The 22,238-nt window shown below is 43.1% G+C and overlaps 1 protein-coding gene across 1 annotated transcript in view; it reads right to left on the minus strand.

The window, feature by feature from the left end:
- rxfp2l (relaxin family peptide receptor 2, like) overlaps nucleotides 1-19,234 on the minus strand; it is a 101,405-nt gene extending 82,171 nt beyond the window's left edge. The window contains exon 1 of the mRNA XM_078212069.1: nucleotides 18,993-19,234. Coding sequence (XP_078068195.1) covers nucleotides 18,993-19,234 — 242 coding nt within the window. The remainder of the gene's footprint in view (nucleotides 1-18,992) is intronic.
- Nucleotides 19,235-22,238: the final 3,004 nt, after the last annotated feature.

The following is a 22,238-nucleotide window of genomic DNA, read 5'->3' on the forward strand; positions in this document are numbered from 1 at the left end:
TCCATTACAAGGGAGGAAGTGTTAGGTTTTTTTGGTCACATTAAAACTGACAAATCCCCAGGGCCTGATGGCATCTATCCTAGACTGCTCAGGGAGACAAGAGATGTAATTGCTGGGCCTCTGACGGAAATCTTTGTCTCTTCATTGGACACAGGTGAGGTCCCTGAGGATTGGAGGATAGCAAATGTGGTACCGTTATTTAAGATGGGTAGCAGGGACAACCCGGGTAATTATAGGTCAGTGAGCTTGACGTCCGTGGTAGGGAAATTGTTGGAGAGGATTCTTAGAGACAGGATGTATGCGCATTTAGAACGGAACAATCTCATTAGTCACAGATAGCATGGTTTTGTAAGAGGGAGGTCGTGCCTTACAAATTTGGTGAAGTTTTTTGAGGAAGTGACAAAAACGGTTGACGAAGGAAGGGCCGTGGATGTCGTCTATATGGATTTCAGTAAGGCATTTGACAAAGTCCCTCATGGCAGGTTGGTTAAGAAGGTTAAGGCTCAAGGGATACAAGGAGAGGTGACTAGATGGGTAGAAAACTGGCTTGGCCACAGCAGACAGAGGGTAACAGTCGAAGGGTCTTTTTCCGGCTGGAGGTCTGTGACCAGTGGTGTTCCGCAGGGCTCTGTACTGGGACCTCTGTTATTTGTGATATATATAAATGATTTTGGAGAAGGTGTAACTGGTGTTATCAGCAAGTTTGTGAATGACACGAAAATGGCTGGACTTGCGGATAGCGATGAACATTGTCGGACAATGCAGCAGGATATAGATAGGCTGGAAAATTGGGCAGAGAAATGGCAGATGGAATTTAATCCAGATAAATGCGAAGTGATGCATTTTGGAAGAACTAATGTAGGGGGAAGTTATACAATAAATGGCAGAGCCATCAAGAGTATAGAAACACAGAGGGACCTAGGTGTGCAAGTCCACAAATCCTTGAAGGTGGCAGCACAGGTGGAGAAGGTGGTGAAGAAGGCATATGGTATGCTTGCCTTTATAGGACGGGGCATAGAGTATAAAAGCTGGAGTCTGATGTTGCAGCTGTATAGAACGCTGGTTAGGCCACATTTGGAGTACTGCGTCCAGTTCTGGTCGCCGCACTACCAGAAGGACGTGGAGGCTTTAGAGAGAGTGCAGAGAAGGTTTACCAGGATGTTACCTGGTATGGAGGGTCTTAGCTATGAGGAGAGATTGGGTAAACTGGGGTTGTTCTCCCTGGAAAGACGGAGAATGAGGGGAGACCTAATAGAGGTGTACAAAATTATGAAGGGTATAGATAGGGTGAACAGTGGGAAGCTTTTTCCCAGGTTGGAGGTGACGATCACGAGGGGTCATGGGCTCAAGCTGAGAGGGGTGAGGTATAACTCAGATATCAGAGGGACGTTTTTGACAGAGAGAGTGGTGGGAGCCTGGAATGCGCTGCCAAGTAGGATGGTGGAGGCAGACACGCTGGCATCGTTTAAGACTTACCTGGATAGTCACATGAGCAGCCTGGGAATGGAGGGATACAAACAAATGGTCTAGTTGGACCAAGGAGCGGCACAGGCTTGGAGGGCCGAAGGGCCTGTTTCCTGTGCTGTACTGTTCTTTGTTCTTTATGCCCTTCATATCCCCTACTTGCTCTCTGTCCCCATGTACCTTCCATAGCAACTCATCTAGTATCCATTATAGGTAGGTATCAGGAATCATGTAACAGCGATGAGAGGTCTTTGAAATGGACATGAAAAAAATAAACCTCTAACAATCTAATAGAGCTGACACTCACATAACCATTCACACTGAAGAAAAGAATCAATTAAAGGAACTGACATTCTCTGAAATGGTCATTCAAGGAGGGGTAAAAACAAGCATCTATTCAGTAACTGTACCAAAGACAGAGAGTACTTTAAGAGAATCTTAAAACCGTAAGTAGAACTGTATATGCAATCTCCTGCTGTGATTAGTGATTCATAAGCTTTCAAAACTGAACCAAGCACTCATAAAGGCCTCTTTTGTCAAAACAAACTCATGCAGCTCCACATGATGAAGCCTATTGAAATCAAAATAACAGATAGCTGGGTTTTTCTAAGCTACAATAGATGGTCTGTCAATCAAAGCGGCCCAGGATCAGGTAGCTGTTTTCTTCCCCATATGTTAAGGCTACAGATCATTTTCTTTAAAATTTAAATCCCAGTGGATATTTAAATCACTTCAGATCATGACACTAAAATTCCCAAGCACTATTTTCTTCAGTTTTTAATGCACATTAGCACTTTTCTAAATGGGAAAAGTACTGTAATGCACATCAACACGCACATAATGCTACTCAATGTAATGGTCAATTTACCCTTACAGATCAGAACCTTATAATCAATCACTGCTGTAAAAACATATCTAACTTATAATTTAGCATCCAATAATGACATCTGAAGTTATCAAAACATTTAACATTTATCTGCCAGCAGGTTCCCAGCTCCTCAGCAGGCTTTCCCAAAAATTCATGAACAGTCAAATAAGGTGGGTTTTCAGAAGCCTTCTGAAAATCACCTGACCCAATGAAAATAAGGGAGAACATAAATAAATTCCCCTCGGTGTCAACGACGACCCTGGCATGACATGACGCGCATGTGGGATCACAATCTGAACCTGACCTAAACCTCTTCCTGTCTATGGAATATTGCCTCCGGAAATTTATGCAGGCAACTTTTCAATTTCAAAATTGTACTCTTGCAGACCAATCCACACTCATTCCTGATTTTTTCAGTGTACAATAATCTAGGCCAAAGTATTTATTTATTATCTATGCCATTTAGTTATACTTCATTCTAATTTCCCTTGGCTCTGCCTTGAATGGAAACAGATTTATTTTCACCAGACTTCTTCTTCTCCATGGAAGAATATTGAACCCATTTTTATGTCTCTCTTTAATTACACTTTCCCTTTTCTGTTTCCTAATTAACTTCCTTTGTCTTGTTAGTTGAATTCTAAAATCCTGCTAATCTTCAGACCTACTGCACTTTTTTGGCAACATTATAAGCCTCTTCCTTTCATATAATACTGGTATTTAACTCTTCTTATTAGCCATGGTTGGACTATTAAGGGAATGTATATTTACTGTATTGCAAATTATTAATTAATTTTTTAACTATTGGTTATTACTTGTCTCTGAAAGAATACATCAGAAGGTAACAAGTGATTTAATCACTTGTTTGACTCCTGGGTGAAAACAGTTCAAAATCATTGCTATATCAAAGGACAGTGGTTGGTAATAAGGGTAACAATACATTGTATTGAAACAACACTTTCAATGTTATAAAACATCCCAAAAAAGTTCACATGACCATTATCAAACAAAATTTGACACCAAGCTACATGGGGAGATATAAGAGCATGTGACCAAGTTGAAAGGTTTTATGATATATCATAATGAGGGAAATATAGGCAGAGAGGTTTAGAGAGGGAATTCCAGAGCTTAGGGCCACGACAATCAAAAGCATGGCTCAAGAGACTGGAATTAGCATATTTTCTTTTCACTTCAGATAATTATCCAATTCTCCTTTGAAAGCCTCAACCAAATTTACCATCACCATAGTAACAGACAGAGCATTCCTGATCCCAACCACTCCTTGCCTAAAAAAGGCTTCATTGCCAAATATCTTAACTATATGTCCTCTAGTTCTCAGGCCTTCCACCAATGAGAACAGTTTCTCATGATCTACTTTGTCCAGACCCCACATGATTTTGAAAACCTCTATCAAATATCCTCTTAGTTTTCTCTTCTCTATGGTGAACAGCCCCAGCTTCTCCAATCTATCCACCCAACTCAAGTTCCACATTGCTGGAACCTTCACACCAATCTTTTCTGCACTCTGTCCAATATCTTCACATTCTTCCTAAAGTATGGTTCACAGAATGGGATGTGATGCTCCAGTTTGGGGTTGATATACGTTTGTCATAAATTTCTTGCTTTTGTATAGTACAGTCCTTTTTAAAAAGACAAGGAGCTTGACTGCTTTATTAACTGCTATTTCAACTTGCCATGCCAACTATAATGATTTGCATACATATACCCCCAGGTCCCTCTGCTCCTGTACCCCCTTGGAATTGTGCACTTTAATTTATATTTGTAGGAATTTTCTCATCCCACCCATTGCAGGAATTGGAGCGGGTGGGACAGAAAATTTGGTGGACAATTTAAAGGTCCATTAACCTCAGATGGGAATTTCTGGTCTTGTGGCTTGCAGGAGCAGAAAGTTGCGTCCATTGTTTCTCCTCATTCTTCCCACCAAAATGAATCACTTTGCACTGCTCTGCATTCTCTGCCACTTGCCTGTCCATGATACCAGCCTACTCTCTCGAAGTTTATCACTACCTTCCTTTCAGATCATAACACGTCTCAGTATAATGTGGGATGCCAGCCAGAAGTGCATTGGAATAATCAGGTCTGGGGGTTACAAAGGTATGACTGAGGATTTCCATAACAAATAATCTGAGAGTTGGGCATTATCGAGTAATGTTACAGGAGTGAAAATAGGAGGCCAAAGTGATGGCACTGATATGTGATCAGATATGAAACCGAGGTTGTGGACAGTCTAGTACAGCCTCAGACAGTTGCCATAGAGAGTGGTGAGACAGTGGCTGGGTCAAGGAGTTTGTAACAGGGACCAAAGACAATTGCTGTGGTTTTCCCAGTAGTTAATGAGAGGAAATTTCTGCTCATGCAGTATTGGGTATTGGGTAGACAAAATGATAATTTAGCAACGGTAAAGGAACGGAAGAGGGGGGCTCCTGTGGTGCAGTGGGTAGTGTCCCTACCTCTGAACCAGAAACTCCAGGTTCAAATCCCACTCCAAGACTTGCTACCAAGGAAGGTGCATTCATGACATGTCATATAGGTTGAATATCAACTTGTAAATCCTTCCATCATATACCAATGGCAGACAGTCAAAGTGGGAGAAATTCCTGGTCAAGCTATTGCAAAATGGCTGCTACACTTGCCTACATAACAATCATTACATTCCAAAGAGTAATTTGTGTAAAGTGTTGCTTGGATGCATTTTATTTTTACTGATATAATTTGGTCTGTGATAACTTCAAAAGCATTGCAAGCGGGGCTGGAGTGAATGGAACACCGGGTTAATACACTGTTTGGTTTGTTTCAAATTCAAACAGACTGATGTGGTAAAAGTCCCCTCTCTCTGTCTCTCTCGAAAAATTAGCCCTGTACTTTTAAGAACCTTTAGCACATATCCATAACGTGCAAGGGATGTTGGTAAATATCAGACTAGATCAAAAGGAGTTTTATTCCATACATAACCAAAGTGACACCAATGTTGGAGTACTTCAGGGGACAATGTTGAGGGGGCTTAACTTTATTGGCAATCCATAGCCTGTCTGACTTGTATATACTTGATGTAGGAGAGTTAAAGGAATTTAATGATGCGTGTAACTTTTAAGAATGCTTTATACATAGTGGGAGTTTATTGAACTGTCAACTTCTGTGAGAGAGTTTCACCATTAAGTTAATCAATGTCAAAAATATTCTAACTTAAACACTATGGTTCCACATTGTGTTTGGATACCCACACTTTGCCAAGATAATGATATCAGACCATATTCCTTCTAACATGTATGGTCCAATTGGAAACAATGGAAACGCAGGCAGGACAACACTGAGCTCCAGTACAAAGTGAATGGTCAGCGTGACCCACTGCATCCAACCAAACTGGTTTAATTGTATTCTAAAAATAAAATGTATGGGTAAGTTGTAGCATTGGGCACAGAATTTGGTCATGTTAAGTCAGAAAGTGAAACTTGTTTCCTGAGAAGCACCGACAGTCCAGGTGACAGTAACAATCAGGGTCATTTTCAATAATGATTTCATCCTATTCCAGCATAGCTTTTTATGTGAACCAAGTTGAACTTTAATAACTCCAAAAAATTCACAAACTCAAAATCTTGTGATTCTCTAATATCACTGGTTTATTCTTGATGCTTCCATACCTAGGCAAACAGAGGTGTGAACATCAGGTAATAACTCTGTCTTTCACAAATTCGTCAGTGGAATGTAATTCACCTAAATGGTTTAAAGAATAAAGGTATTCTACTGAATTTACCTAAATGCCAGAAAGAGAGAGAGGGATCTAAAAATGTTGCATGATGTCTCAAAATTGCTGGGGCCTCTTACATAGGGGATTCAGAAGGTCAAAACTCTTATTTCAATCTAAAAAGCCAGCACCAGTGTCTCTTTATTTACGAAGATGGACATGTAATGAACTCTATCTTCGAAGGAATTGGACAATGACAACACACCACTGCCACCTTTCAGATGTAGAAATCTCTCCAACTTGGAAATATGAGTTACCATCAGAAAAAAAGAATCACCCCTCAACACCATCCATTAAAACATCTTCACAGAATCCCTACAGTGCAAAAGGAGGCCATTTGTTCCATCAAATCTGCACTGACTCTCCAACAGAGCATCTTGCCCTGACCTACCCCCTGCCCCATTCCCTTAACCCCATGCATTTACCCCGCTAATCCCCCTAATCTACACATCTTGGGACACTAAGGGGCAATTTAGCATGGCCAATCCCCTTAACCTGCACATCTTTGGACTTCTATGCATATAGGTCATTATATTATGGCAAGAACCTCCTTTGCTTTAGAAAAATTGACAGGGCAATAGGTATTGGTCAGGTCACAGTCCAGTGGAAAAGGGAATAAACATGTTCCATTCCTGAATAAAAAATCAGGAAGTGTCTGTTTTCCTTTAGTGATAGAGATTCTGCAATATCCTTCCTTCTGCCTTATTGGATTAACAGATTATGTGGTGCAATGCTGACCCACGCAATCTAGAACACCTCAAATATGTTGAGTTAGCTAATCTCAACCAAAACATCATTTGGGGTGTTATATTGGCCCCGGTGTCCCCAGCAAGAGAGATAGAACATAAGGCAGAATCATCGGGCGGAATTTTACAAGATTTTTTTTGAAGTGTCCAACTAGCATGAAAACGGAAGAGTTCCTGATCTGTTTTTGGGCGGGTTTTCTCTCCCAATCTTACGCACTCAGTCTTTGAAAATATGGGCTAGACCATTTCTAGCCACCAGAGGCAGTGGGTGGGGGCTTAACTCACCAGACAGCCTGCAGGTCTGATCGGAACCACAAACCGCACAAGCGCAGAATGAGTACAAAAAAGCAGCTCTCCTGACAAAATCCCCGGGCCAAATACAGCCTCCCCCTCCTCCAGGGACCCCCAACATTACCAGCCCCCTTATCTACCCCCCTTCTGGGACTCCCATGCACATAGCCTCTTCATCACCTCCTTGGCCCCGATTGCCGAGTGACATGACCCTCTCTCTCCCCTGCCCCCGATCATCACAGAGGCACAATTCCACCTCCTCCCCGCATCGGCACGCCTGCAAGTGCTGACTTGGCTTCTCCTCCATGGTAACAAGGCAAACTGCGTTAAACTCACTGGAATGCTCCAACGGGCACCTGACTCACCCAAACTTCCTGAAACTGATCTGCTCTAACAAGGGAAAGCTCCATAAAAACCCCAAGGACGGATAGACAGGCAGGCAGTGCAGGCCTCCAGCTCTCCGATTTTCGTATGCTGGTCTGGCCAGGTTGCTGGAGGCAGTGGAAGCAAGGCAGGACACCCTGTTCCCCCCAGCAAGATGCCGCCCCAGGGGAAGGGAATAGAAATGCAGCCTGCGAAGCAGTGGCAGCATGCGTTAGAGTCAAGGCACTAGGGGTACCAGGAGGACTAGGGGCTAGGAGGACCGGTAAGCAGTGCCGCAAGAAACGGAATTACCTCACTGGGGCAGCAAGGGTGAGTGTTTAACCTCATCTAGCATCTTACCCCTAAATGACCCCCAGATCCCCCACTCCCAGCGCCGAGCATGCTTCCAGTCCCTGATCACCAAGCACCTTCCCCCACCCAAGAGAATCACAGTGCTTGCCCTCTGAGGGTCAGCCCGTGACACCCACCAGGACTCATGCCATCAGATTTTACATGTCTCCTTCTGTCCCCACAGGAGAAGAATGCACCTAATCGCTGGGGGAAGGTGAAGTCAGGGGCTGGTGTGCCTGAGATCTGTGTCCTCACCTCCTTTGAAGAGTGGGCACTGGAGCTTGCAGGAGAGGAGGGCATCCGCACCATTAGTGACAACATGGTTGGGCTGGAGCATAGAAGTGAGCACCTGCCAATCCTTTACTCATTGGAGATATGCAGCCCAGATTCCTCTCCCTCCCTTGCACTTAACCTTGTGTCCTGTGTTACAGGAAGGGACACCAACACGTCGGGGCATCTGGCATCGCGGCCCCGACAGCTGCTCCCACCCACCCTGCCTCGGACAGCTCGGAAGACTCCTCAGAGGAAGCCGATGAAGGGACCTCCGAGGCCGGCACCAGTTTTGCGTCAGCTTCCACCTCGCAGTTCACCATCCCAGAGACTCTCACATCAATGTGTCAAGTTAGTGGCGAGGCATCTGGGTTATTCTCTGGTGCACATGACACATCTGCTGATGTACATCAGGTGGTGGAGGGAACATCTAAGACCTCTGGCACGCAGGGCCTGCCGGAGGCGAGGACTCAGCTGATCCCAGGCTACATGCTGGGTCTCTGCGATCACTTCTCCTTCAGCTGCTGGAGATGCAGCAACAGAGCCAGGGACTGCAGGAGGGGCTGACAGCAACACTGGACTGACTGCGAGGCTGTTGGGAGAAGTCTCAAAGCTTTTAGGCGGACCATCTATTGCCTGTCTTGTGTGGTTCCCAGGCCAACACTGCAAGGGTGGCATCCACTGTGGAAAGCCTGGGGCAGGAAATCATCACTATGAGTGGCAGGCTCCAAGTGATGGTGGAGTCACAGCAGGCCACGGCGGAGACCCAGAGGATCACGGCCGAATGACAGCAGGCCACAGCTGAGGGCCTCACCAAGAATATCGAGATTCTGGGGCCCATGGCTGAGAGGCTCAAGAGCTTGGAGGGGACCCAGCAGGACTGTGCTGAGACACAGCGGGCTTTGACTGCAGCTCTTGAGAACGTGGCCCACTCACAGAAGGTCATGGCTGAGAGGCTGCAGAGCTTGCAGGAGACCCAGCGGGACAGTGCCGAGACACAGCGGGCTACGGTAGCAGCCTTTGGGAATGTGGCCCATTCACAGAGGGTCATGGCTGAGGGGCTGCAGAGCATGGCCCAGTCTCAGAGGACACTTGCTGCTGCCATTGACAGGTGGCCCCCAATGTAGTGGTAGGCCACGTAAAGTTAAGAAGTTGTAGTGGCACTAAGATGGCACGAGTGAAGGAGAGCACTAGTTAGATAGAATATTTAAGCGCTTTAAAGTCTCACTTTTACATTTTTATATTACCACTTATTTTGAAGGCACTTTTATTGGGACCAATAAATGTTATTTCACCCCACACCTGTGACTAATTTGTCTCTGATTAGCCTCCAACAGGAATGTACTTACCCTGACAGTCAGCGGAGGTACCCTGCATGTTGATGTCAGTGGGGGAGGCCCCTCAGCACACTGCTACTGTGCGGTAGCACAATCATGGCACTCAAATCATTTACTGGCTACAGCGGGTGGCGTGCATTGGCAGCGACTTACAACATCTGCCATGGCATTCCAAGAACGCAGGAGAGATTTCCTCCCTCCCCCCCCCGCCAACCCCAGGGTCCTGCATGGGTGTTTAGTACTCCCTTACCCACAACCCACATGTGGATTTGAAACCAGAGACTTACCTCCTCACTCACCCTTACTGCTCCGGTGCCTGAAACTGACTTTTATATTTGAAGTGTTTTCCTGACCGATTCCAGCTGCAGAGAATGAGGTCGGTAAGGCAGGTGAGCTGGGAAGATTGGGAGTGAAGCTCACTAATTACATTGTGACGAATGCAAAAAAAAAAGCAAATTGACATTCTGCCCATTTTGGGCGGGGTCACGATCATACCGATTTTTTTTGGGTGGTAAAATGGGAACGGGCGGGGAAACGGCCGCCATTCCCACTAGTCGCATCACGCCCAATTTTACAATATTTTCCTGCCGCAAAACGGGCACGATGAGGTTATGAAATTCCTCCCATCATTCCTGATTATTATCTAATTATCCCTGCTGCAAAGTGCACACAGGTGGTCATTTGCTTAGGGTTAGGATACAATAGACTATGCAGCTGAATGGCTTGCTGTCTCTCTATAGGTCCAAAATGTTGTAAGGCCAGGTGGCATAGCTGCAGTGAAACCATAGTTGGCGTAAAAGGGAAGAGGGTGGGAAATACAGTGGTACCTCATAACAGCACATCTCTAATCCAAAGTACCTTTGAGTACCCTCTCGAATCCTGCTCTCAAAAGAAAGTAGGTATGGTATCATCCACAATTACTCTCTCTTCCCTTGCCTCCTGTACACCAAACAGGATGACAGTAAGAGACTAGTTCCAGTGGAATAGGGACATAGGACTATTCCCAGGCCAAATGATGAGCTAGAACACGCCAGAAGATTAATGGCTGGCAAATGAAATTAGCTATCCTGTAAAAGGAGCTGAAATTAAGCTTCACTGGTGCAAGGTTTGCCCACACACAGCAGGCAAGCGCTGCATCTTGCACCCAATCTCTCTCGTGATCATGCAGGACACTCTAACTTGGTGTTTGCTTCTTTTATTCAAATAGATTGATTCTGAGCACTTTGGTGTTTGGATCCCATCTCGCTGGATTTTCGCAATTTCCATTCCCCAGTGATTAGAGCAGCAGAATGGAATTATGGACATTTAGCATCTCCCTCACGCATCTAGCCTCACACATAATGCATTGCTACTGAGGAAAAGCAAGAAAATGGCTGCTTGCACTTTTGGAATAAAAACCACCACCCAACAACAATAACAACTTAATAAAAGCAAATTACTGCGGATGCTGGAATCTGAAACCAAAAGAGAAAACGCTGGAAAATCGCAGCAGGTCTGGCAGCATCTGTAAGGAGAGAAAAGAGTTGACGTTTCGAGTCCAGACGACCCTTTGTCAAAGCTAAAAGGCACAGAAAGTGGGAGATATTTATACTGCAGGGGGAGGGAATGAAAGATGACATCCCTGACATCAATAACAACTCGCTCCTTACAGGGCCATAATCAGAAAACAAGTGGCACCAATACCATAGGAGGAGACATTTTAATAGATGACTATATGCTTGGTCAAGCAGCTAGGTTTTCAGCAGTGTTTTAAAGGAGAGGGGGGGAGGTGAGGTGACGGTTTGGGGAGGGATCAAAATGGTCGAAGGCACAGTGACCAAGGATGGAGCATAGGAATTGGAGGAGGCACAAGAGATACTGGGTGGGGTGGGCGGGGGTGCAGAATTTGTGAATGATACAAATAGAATCTGTTCCTTTACAGAAGAGCAGGAAGGAAAAGAGAGAAAATCGAGGTCAAAAAGGCATTTCACTTTTCAGATTTGTGACGAAATTGTTGTGTCCCAGAGTGTTATATTAGCAGTCTGTGGAGATCGTGACATTTAAAGTACAGGATGTTCCAATGCTTGTTACATTGGTTCCTGCCAGTAACAAGGGTGGGACCTTCTGGGAGTGTTTTGGTAATTCATCAGTTTAAGGTACAGTGAAGAGCTCTTCTTGAGGCTGTCAGTTTCAGGAGAGTCAGGAGCAGGGGGAAGAACTTCCATGCAGCCAAAGGGCTGGAATTAGCTCTCAGGAGCTGAGAAGATGGCTTGGAGGAGCCCTGGTAATCGAAGATAGCTCAGTGCAAGCCCTGGTAATTGAAGAGGGCTCAGAGGAAGCCCTGAGAGGAAATCTTTGGAGTCATAGATAGCTGGATACAGTTGGGAGACAGGAGTTCAGAGAAACTAGGGCAGTCAGTGCCAGCTCAGTGAAGCTAGCTGAATAGCAAAGAACTGAAATTGTACCAGTTTGTAGAGGCTGGATTGCAGATTCGGTAATCCAGGAAGAAGAAATTTCAGAAAGTGAAATTGAAACTCTGTGAGGTGAACCAATGTTAAAGCAGTCCAAGTGGGAACGATGTTTGGCAAGAATTCCAAGGCAGAATCTTCAAACTGTGAAGATTGGAAACACTCCTTAGAAAGTTTCAGTGAGGTTGGTTGGTTCACAATGTGACAGACATCTGGCAGGGGGGTGTTGAGAAATCCAAGAAATTAGGCTTCAAACTTATCCTAAATGTAAGAATATGAGATACACATCATTTTATCTTTCTAAACTTGTATAGAAAAGTTTGTTCAAAACCCGTGGATATGTCTTTATTCCAAAAGCCGGTGAATTGAATCTCAACTTTTATCTACTTTGCACAAAACATTATCGGTCCCTAAATGGATCTTCCCCGACGTTCCAGGGTTTGGCCAAGGATTGTAACAAGCTACTTTCCATCAGACTAATGTGAACACAGGCATTCATTCTATGCATAAGAGGCATTATGGCAGGTAATCATTGCTGGTCAATGCGAATGAAAAGATAGTTTCTTTCCTTTCAGAGCTTGCTGTGAGCCCTATCATGCAACCCTGGTTCACTGCAAAATTTAATAAATATTGGTCATCCTAATGTACATGGGTAAGGTTGCAACATTACTCAATTTGATGAGTGCACAATTTATAAGATGTGGAGATGCCGATATTGGACTGGGGTGGGCAGAGTAAGAAGTCTCACAACACCAGATTAAAGTCCAACAGGTTTATTTGGAATCACGAGCTTCCGGAGCGCTGCTCCTTCATCAGATGAGTGGAGAGGTAGATTTCACAAACACGGCATATATAGACAAAGAAATGATTACAAAATAATGGTTGAAATGTGAGCCTTTTCAGCTAATCAAGTCTTTACAGGTACAGACAGTGCAAGTGGAGAGAGGGATAATCACAGGTTAAAGAGGTGTGAATTGTCTCAAGCCAGAACAGTTAGTAGGATTTTGCAAACCCAGGCCAAATGGTGGGGGTTACATGTAGTGTGACATGAACCCAAGATCCCGGTTGAGGTCGTCCTCATGCGTGCAGAACTCGGCTATCAGTTTCTGCTCAGCGATTCTGCGTTGATGAAGGAGCAGCACTCTAAAAGCTCATGATTCCAAATAAACCTGTTGGACTTTAACCTGGTGTTGTGAGACTTCTTACTGTGCCCACCCCAGTCCAACACCGGCATCTCCAAGTCATAGTCATCAATGTAATTTATATAAATGACGAATAATAGGGGGCCCAACACAGATCCCTATGGTACGCCACTGGGCACTGGCTTCCAGTCATGAAAGCAGCCTTCTGTCATCAATCTCTATCTCCTAAAACTGAGTCAATTTTGAATCCACTTTATCAAATTACCCTGTGGGAGGCAAAAGAGGAGATTGCAGGGGCTCTGACCCAAATTTTCAATTCCTCTCTGGCCAGTGAGGAGATGCCAGACGACGTACATATCCCATGCGAATTTATCTTCTTTACAAGTCTCCCATGTGGACCTTGTTAAAGGCTTTGATGAAATCCATATAAACTACATCGACTGCACTACCCTCGTCTGCACATCTGGTCACCTCCTCAAAAAATTCTATCAAATTTGTTAGGCATGACCTCCCTCTGACGAAGCCATGCTGACTATCCTTGAACAAGCTTTGCCTCTCCAAGTGTAGATGGATGCTTTCCTTCAGATGTTTCTCTAATAGTTTCCCTACTACTGATGTGAGACTCACTGGTCTGTAGTTCCCTGGTTTATCTCTACAACCCTTCTTAAATAGCAGAACCACATTAGCTGTTCTCCAGTCATCTGGCACCTCCCCTGTGCACAGTAAGAAGTCTCACAACACCAGGTTAAAGTCCAACAGGTTTATTTGGTAGCAAATACCATAAGCTTTCGGAGCAATGCTCCTTCGTCAGATGGAGTGGTCTCTGTTCTCAAACAGGGCACAGACACAGAAATCAAATTACAAATCAAATTACCGCCATAGGGCGGCACGGTAGCACAGTGGTTAGCACTGCTGCTTCACAGCTCCAGGGTCCCGGGTTCAATTCCCGGCTCGGGTCACTGTCTGTGTGGAGTTTGCGCATTCTCCTCGTGTCTGCGTGGGTTTCCTCCGGGTGCTCCGGTTTCCTCCCACAGTCCAAAGATGTGCGGGTTAGGTTGATTGGCCAGGTTAAAAATTGCCCCTTAGAGTCCTGGGATGCGTAGATTAGCGGGTAAATTAGCGGGTTAAAAAAAAGGGATTAGCGGGTAGGGCCTGGGTGGGATTGTGGTCGGTGCAGACTCGATGGGCCGAATGGCCTCCTTCTGCACTGTAGGGTTTCTATGATTCTATTCTATGTCTGCGTGGGTTTCCCTCCTCAGTCCAAAGATGTGCAGGTTAGGTGGATTGACCATGCTAAATTGCCCCTTAGTATCAGGGCGAATAGCAGGGTAAATAGGTGGGGTTAAGGGGGTAGGGCCTGGGTGGGATTGTTGTCAGTGCAGACTCGATGGGCCAAGTAGCCTCCTTCTGCACTGTAGGGATTCTATGAATCTATGATTCTATAGTCGCTGCATCCACCATATGAAACCCCCTTATAACTGCAAAGAGCTCTGTTAGATCACCCCTCACCTTTCTCTCTTCAGGCCTAGCCTATTCCGTCTTCCCTAATAGTTAGAACTTCTCATCTCTGGTATTGTCCTCGTAAATCATTTTGCATCTTCTCCAAGGACTCTATGTCCTTTATATAATATGATGAATAAAACTGTACACACAATACTCATTACTTGATAGCACTGTACACAAATTTAAAATAGTTTCCTTCCCTTTCAATATTAACCCCCTGAAATAAATTCCAGTGCTTTGTTTATTTTTTTTCTGGCCTTATTAACATGCAAAACTAGTTTTAGATATTTGTGTATTGGTACCCCTTTTCTCCTTTACCTCATTTAGACATTTATATAGGAATACAAATGAATCTAAGATGAGAATTAAATATTGGAAAAGTGCAGCATACATTCATTGCAAAAAGTATGGATTCATTGTCCAATCCCACCAAAAATTCATTTTCATTATTTCATTGACACAAGAACAACATGTTTGAAATTTGTTCACTCTGCTGGTTACTGATGTGGAGAGAATGGCAACAACCTTCGTTCCAAATGTATGATATCATCCTGCATCATGTTGGCCTAAATGTGTTGAAATTAAGAAGTCTGACGTTTTTCTGTTCATTTTGTTCTTCCACCAAAGTACAGGATAACCATCAAACAAAAAAAACAATTTGTTGTGCATATTGACTTGGCTCAAAAGGAAAACCAGGGGCAGGGTGGTCTAGTCGGCTGAAGCAGCGTCATAGACCTGTGTCCAAATGCAGCTGAGAAATAGCATTCAGTGCATAAGTTTAGGCATTTTTAACCAAGTGCCATACAAAACTGTTCTATGCTGGTAATCTAATTTGCAGATGCCACTGAGATGCTACAGGTGCAAATAGCACTGTTACTGTTTAAGGTACACCTCTGCACCGGCTATGTTATATCTAATTATGTGCTGGTTGGTACCAGTCCCAGAAATGGAAATATGTTCCATTCCAGCACAAACAAAGGTGAACAAATTTGCATTGTGTTTAAACATCATTTCCACCTTTGAACAACTGCAGCCTATGTAGTGTAGGTACACCCACAATTCTGCAGGGAAGGACATTTCAGGATTTTGACCCAATTACACTTCAGGAATGGTGACATAGATGGTGTGTGGCTTGGAGGGGAACTTGCAAGTGGTGGTGTTCCCGTGCATCTGCTCCTCTTCTTCTAGGTGGCAGAGATCATGAGATGATTGGCATCCAACAATCACAACTATAAGGTTCTGGGTTTGAGTCCCACTTAAAGACAGAATTCAAAGCTGACATCCCAGTGGGGAAGCACCGCACTATTGGAGGTCCCATATTAGACTTTGAACCTTAAATCTGTACCCGCTGGTTATCAGCCATTTAGCCATTGGAAACAGTTTTCTTTATTTACTCCATCTTAACCCTTCATGAACTTAAACATCTATATCAAATCTCATCTTAACTTTCTCTGCTTTAAGGAGAAATTTATCCAATTAAGTCAATTCCTCATCCCTGGAACCATTTTAGTTAATCTCTTCTGTATCCTCTCTATAGCATTCACATTGTTCCTAATATGTGATTTCCAGAATTGGACACAATACTCCAGTTGGGGTTGAAAAAGTGGTGGTGTTCCCGTGTAGAGTACAACAGAGTATTTGTACTCTAATCTCCACTTATAAAGCCCAGGATCCAATATGCTTTATTAACTGCTTTGTTGACATGTTCTGTAACCTTCAAATATTTGTACATGGCATCCCCAAGAATCTGTGTTTTTTTGCACCCCCTTTAAAATTATAGCAATGGTGGGCTCTGGAACAGTTCAAAATAATGGAGTTCACGAGGGTTGATTGATGAATGTTGCATTCATCTGAATTACTTAAAAATCCAAAATCACCTTTTATGGTAACCAAAAGGCAAGAGACCTTCAGACATGCCAAACTAACCTATGTTTTATTGAATGGGAGCAATATAAAATTCACGGCACACACAATCTTTTACGATTGATTTATTCTAAAAACCAAGTGTTTCTTCTTTTTATGGACAAAATGTGCAGTCTGAGATGTGGCACAAATGTGACTTGAAATTATCTAATTATTTTGAAGTAAGCTTGAATCAAGTGTATCTGTGACAATCAATTAGATGTTTGAAATATCTGGTCGTCATTTTACAGCTGCATGAATGTGCACTGCCAATACAATCAACACATGTTTTTGGTTAGTTTGTCCTTCCTTAGCCACTGGGTTATTTCAGAGATTCCAAGGATCCTTCTTTGGATCCCTGTTAATCTTCAGCTGCACTCAGGTACATGCCATTTGAAAGAATGAAAATCACCTTCACATTTATGTTGATAACACACAACTTTACCACTATATTACCATCTTCAACTTCTCAAACACCTGTCTGATTGTATGGTATCTAGTCTTTAATAATCCATAACTTTGTCCAATTTGAAGTTCACAAGGCCAAGTCATTGTGTTACCATTCCAACTGATGATACTACTGGACAGTCAGATCCCAGAATGGAACCCTGGTTCAACAGATCCTAACGTTTTCTTTCTGTATAGAGATGTGGATGAGCAGAGTCACAGGACTGCTGATTAACTTTTAACAAAGGAATGAAACCTTTATTAACCAAAAAAAGATGAATTATAATGCACTGCTCCTTCACCCCAGCTCTAACTTCGCAGTTATATACAGATTTATAAGGATAACTTAAGTTACAGAATATATCTTATAGAATCATAGAAACCCTACAGTGCAGAAAGAGGCCATCTGGCCCTTCGAGTCTGCACCGACCACAATTCCACCCAGGCCCTATCCCCATATCCCTACACATTTACCCGCTAATCCCTCTAACCTACGCATCTCAGGACACTAAGGGGCAATTTTTCAGCATGGCCAATCAACCTAACCCGCACATCTTTGGACTGTGGGAGGAAACTGGAGCACCCGGAGGAAACCCACGCAGACACGAGGAGAATGTGCAAACTCCACACAGACAGTGACCCAAGCCGGGAATCGAACCCAGGTCCCTGGAGCTGTAAAGGAGCAGTGCTAACCACTCTAATATTTTCCATAAATACACAGTCCATGTAAACCAATAGGCAAAATGTGGTCAGACACGCCACACCCTGAATCCAAATGACAGACGCCACCCAATGCAACTTCTGTGGATTTCTCATCAAAGCCCCACAGTTGCCATTACATTGTGAGCCAATTGATCTCACTCTGGCTTCCACAAAGTGCTTCCAAATCTTTCTTTTGAAGAACATGGTTGGAGTCTTCTCCCAAACATTGCTTTCTTTCAGATGCTTTCACCAAGGATCCACACCCAGGATTTCAATCTCTCCTTTCAGAATTCCTCAGCCTGAAACACCATGTGTATTCAAGCTTCCACACAATCTCTCAGGTACTTAGCCATGCCAACAGAGCACCACTGCTTCACAGGTTGTATTAGGTGTCATCAACTTTAGGAATACTTCAGATGTCTGGCTTCTTGCTAGCCGACTTCACTAGGTCTGTACCTTGCAGTTCTGTCTTTAATTGGATGCCTCCCTCTCTGCCCTTCTCTTTAACTTCAGTGAACAGTATCTTGTTCAGATTCTGGTTCTTTGTCCCTTTGACTTCAGCCTGCCTGGGACTTTCCTCTTTTCATTTTCTGGTTTTGGAACTTTCAGTTCTTTAGCTTTTCGGACTTGCTTCCTGCCACTTACTCTATTGTCCTGCCTGTGCTTGCAATTAGAGCTACTTTCTTCTCAAATACTTGGTACCAATTGAATTCTAAATGTTTTTACTTTTCAATATGAGCCACTGGCTACTAAGCAAAATTAGTTTGTTTTTACCCCTGTAATTGCTTTCACATCATGAAACCCCAATCATGATGCAGGCAAGCTTAAAGTGAAACTAAAACCCATAGACATGCAAGCTCCTTTGCTTAACATGAAGCTAACTGAAATTTTAACCCTTCTGTAACACACAAATACAGGAACACAAATTAAGCTTAAATTTAATCTTATACCTTATTCCTAATACACACAATACAAATATAAATTACTTAAACTATCTCTATTTCCTAACAATCTGTTCATTCAAAGTGCATGCTAATTTCTAATTCCATACCTTCCCCTACTGTTGGCATAAGTTGAATCTCAATGTGCACAAAGTGTGTGTCCTTTTGGACCCTGAATTGAGCTTGAAGACTCTATCCTATCCGTTGACAAAACCACCTACATCTATCTTTGCAAAACTACTTTCCTCCATCTAAACTCGCCCCTACTGTTGGCTCATGATTTAATCCTTCAAAAATGCTAACTTAATATTTTGCAGCATTCATATTCGAGGCTCTCAAGCTTATAGACTCCAACACATCCAAAGCTGAACTATCTGTTATCTTCGCTTGCACTAAATCTTCTTTGCTTATTTAAATGCCAACATTTATTGGCTCCCTTTTTCATAATCCTGATTTACAAATCACTCCTTGGCCTCATTACGCCAACCCAACCGCCCTCCCCAAACTCCTGCAGCCCCATATCTGAGTTCATATCCTTTGCATTTTCTATTCCAGACTGATAGATTTTCCCTAAACATCTGATGACATCTGAAGCCAATCTCTTCAACTTTCTCAATCTTGAGATCTGAATCTCTCGCCCACTCCATTTCTCATTTCTGCCAATTCTCTTCCCACCTTCGAGAATATCCTCAAAATCCATATCTTTAGTCTCTCCCAATTCTGCTGTTTCCAATGCAATGTTTTTTCTCTGAAATTGGACTTTAACCTGGTGTTGTGTAACTTCTTACTATTTTTCATTACAAAAGCTATGGAATTTAAGGTGTGTATCTTGTACACTATGCACATTCGGATACATCAATACAATGAACAGAACTGCAATGAAAGCAAAAGCCTGCTTATTCACCCCAAGTGTATGGAATTGTATTGGAGAAAAACCCTTCCTATCCATTTTCTTAACCTAGATTTCCAACAGATCATATTTCTCCCATTGAGCTCATATGTGGCAAGTAACATTTGCACTACACAAGTGCCAGGCAATGGCCATCTCCAACAAATGAGAACTAACCATCTTCCCTTAATATTCAATAGCATTACCATTGTTGAAACCCGTAATATGAACATCCTGCAGATTACCATTGAACAGAGACTGAACTGGAACAAACATAAATACTATGGCTACAAAAGAAGGTCAGAGATTGGGAATTCTGCAGTGAATAGTCTACCTTCTGTCTCCGCAAAACCTGACCACTAATCTACTAGGCGCAAGTAAGAAGTGTGATGGGATATTCGCCATTTGCCTCAATGAGTGCAGATTGAAAAACACTCAAGAAGTTCAACACCATCCAGGACAAAGTAGCCTCCTTGATTGGCATCCCATCCACCACCTTCAACATTCACTCCCTCCACCCCCCCCCCCCCCCCCCCCCAGTGCCGTTCAGTGGAGGCAGTATATACCCTCTACAAGAAACATTGCAGCAACTTAGCAAGATCCCTTCAATAGCACCTCCCAAACCTGTGACCTTTACCACCAAGAAGGACAAGGGCAGCGGATACAGTAAAACACAAGGACCCCTCCAAGTCACACACCATCCGGACGTTGGACTACATCACCATCTTTCACTGCTACAGGCTCAAAATCCTGGAGTTCACTTCCTAACAGTACTGTGGATGTACCTACACTACATGAACTGAAGTGGTTCTAGAGGTTGGCTCACCACTATCTTCCCAAGGGCAATTAGGGATGGATGATAAATGCTGGACTAGCTAGCAATGCCCATATGCTGTGAATGAATCTATTTAAAAACATTATTCATATGGTATAGAGCTCTCTTGGATCAAACAATTACTCATTTGTTCCCACTACAAAAAATTTCAAAAGATTGAAGTTCCTCCCTTCAGGTTCCTAACCTGAACCTAAACTATGGAACCTGAAGAGGCCATAAAGCTCTTGAACCTGCTCTGCCGTTCAGTAAAATCATGATTGAACTCCTGCATTAACTCTGCTTTATTGTTCAATCCCATATTTCCCAATTCCCTTTGTGCCCAATTGATGAGTCACTCACTTGATGAAGGAACAGCGCTCCGAAAGCTCGTGATTCCAAATAAACCTGTTGGACTTTAACCTGGTGTTGTGAGACTTCTTATTGAATATACTCAACAACTGAGCACTTATAGCCTTGTGGGGTACAGAATGCCAAAGATTAATGACTCTATGAGTGAAGAGATTTCTTCACATTTCAGTCCTAAATGGCTGACTGATTATCCTGAGATATAATACCCGATTGTAGATTCTTCAGCCAGAGGAAATAGCCTCACAGTATCTATCCTGTCCTCTATGAAATGTATCAATCTGATCACTTTTCAGTCTTTTAAACCCCATTCCACTCATTCTCTCTTGATAGAACAGCACTCCCAATCCAGGGATCAATCCTCTTCAAAGGCAAATTATTTCCTTGGGTTAGGAAACTAAAACTGTAAACATCATTGCGTGTTCTCACCAAAGCCTTATATATTTTATCCCACTTGTAATAAAAGTAACATTTGCCTTCCTAATTATCTGCTGTAGCTGCAATGTTAACTTTCTGTGTTTCATATACAAAGACAACCAATTCCCTCCAAATGAATTCAGCTCTTTTTCATTCCATCCAAAGTATAGAATTTGAATGGGTCAAATAAATTTGTTTTGAACTAAATTCTTCTCATTGGGTATTAAACAGAATTTCAATGGCTGAGCCTTTCCCCATTTATTCCCAATGGGTGAAACTCCAGATCTCATCAGCCAATGTCTTTATTCTTCAATTTGTTGGCAAGTCCACCTCAAAGGAGTGGTACATTTTAAAACTCCTCCATCCCGTCACCTGGAGCTGAGTGTTTGCTTCTGCTTGTTTGTATTGTGTCTATGAATGAAACTGGGATTCAGAAATTTGGAAATTATCCATTGAAATCTGTAACGTGCATCATGCTGAGACTATCTATATATAAAACTTGGCATGGTATCAGGAATATCATTCACTGGAAGATTAAAGAAGGATAACAGACCATTTATTTCATTTTATACAGTTTAATGTCTCAAAGATTTCAGAGTGGAGGGTGGTAGAATGAAAATTCTAAACCATCTAAACCATTCTAAAATATGTTATATTAACTATCAGTAACAGTTATATTAACATTAACAGCAACATTTCCTAGGGGTTAGGGGCTTTTGCAGCTCTGAGCAGAGCACTGCTGTGATTTCCTGAGAAAAAAAAATTAATATAGCTCAAAATTAAAAGCAATATTAGAGGAAGGACAAGAAGGTGGGATTAGAAAGGGCACCTGGATGTCCTCGGGCTGGCATGGACAAGATGAGCCGAAAGGCCTCCTTCTGTGCTGTAACTGTTTTATGGTTCTAAGATCTCTTCACGCCTATCTAATCACTAGGGTTCATATTAACATGATGAAGCTACCCCATAATCCGGCAGCTCCAATTTAGTCCAGTGTTGCTAATATTGGGGCGATTAGTAGCTGGACCTAAGAGTTTGACCACTACATAATGCGCCACGCTCAGTGGAATGTCCAAACTACAGAGGGACGAGAAACTGACAATGATTTTAATTAATGAATTAATAATTAATTAGCAGAGTGAAAGCTTGAAAACAGGTTTACCTGCTGCGCTGGAATGCCAGTAGAATATAAACCAATTGGAGATGTATCTATCAGCACTC

This window comes from Mustelus asterias, chromosome 4 (assembly GCF_964213995.1).
Source record: "Mustelus asterias chromosome 4, sMusAst1.hap1.1, whole genome shotgun sequence".
Lineage (NCBI taxonomy): Eukaryota > Metazoa > Chordata > Chondrichthyes > Carcharhiniformes > Triakidae > Mustelus > Mustelus asterias.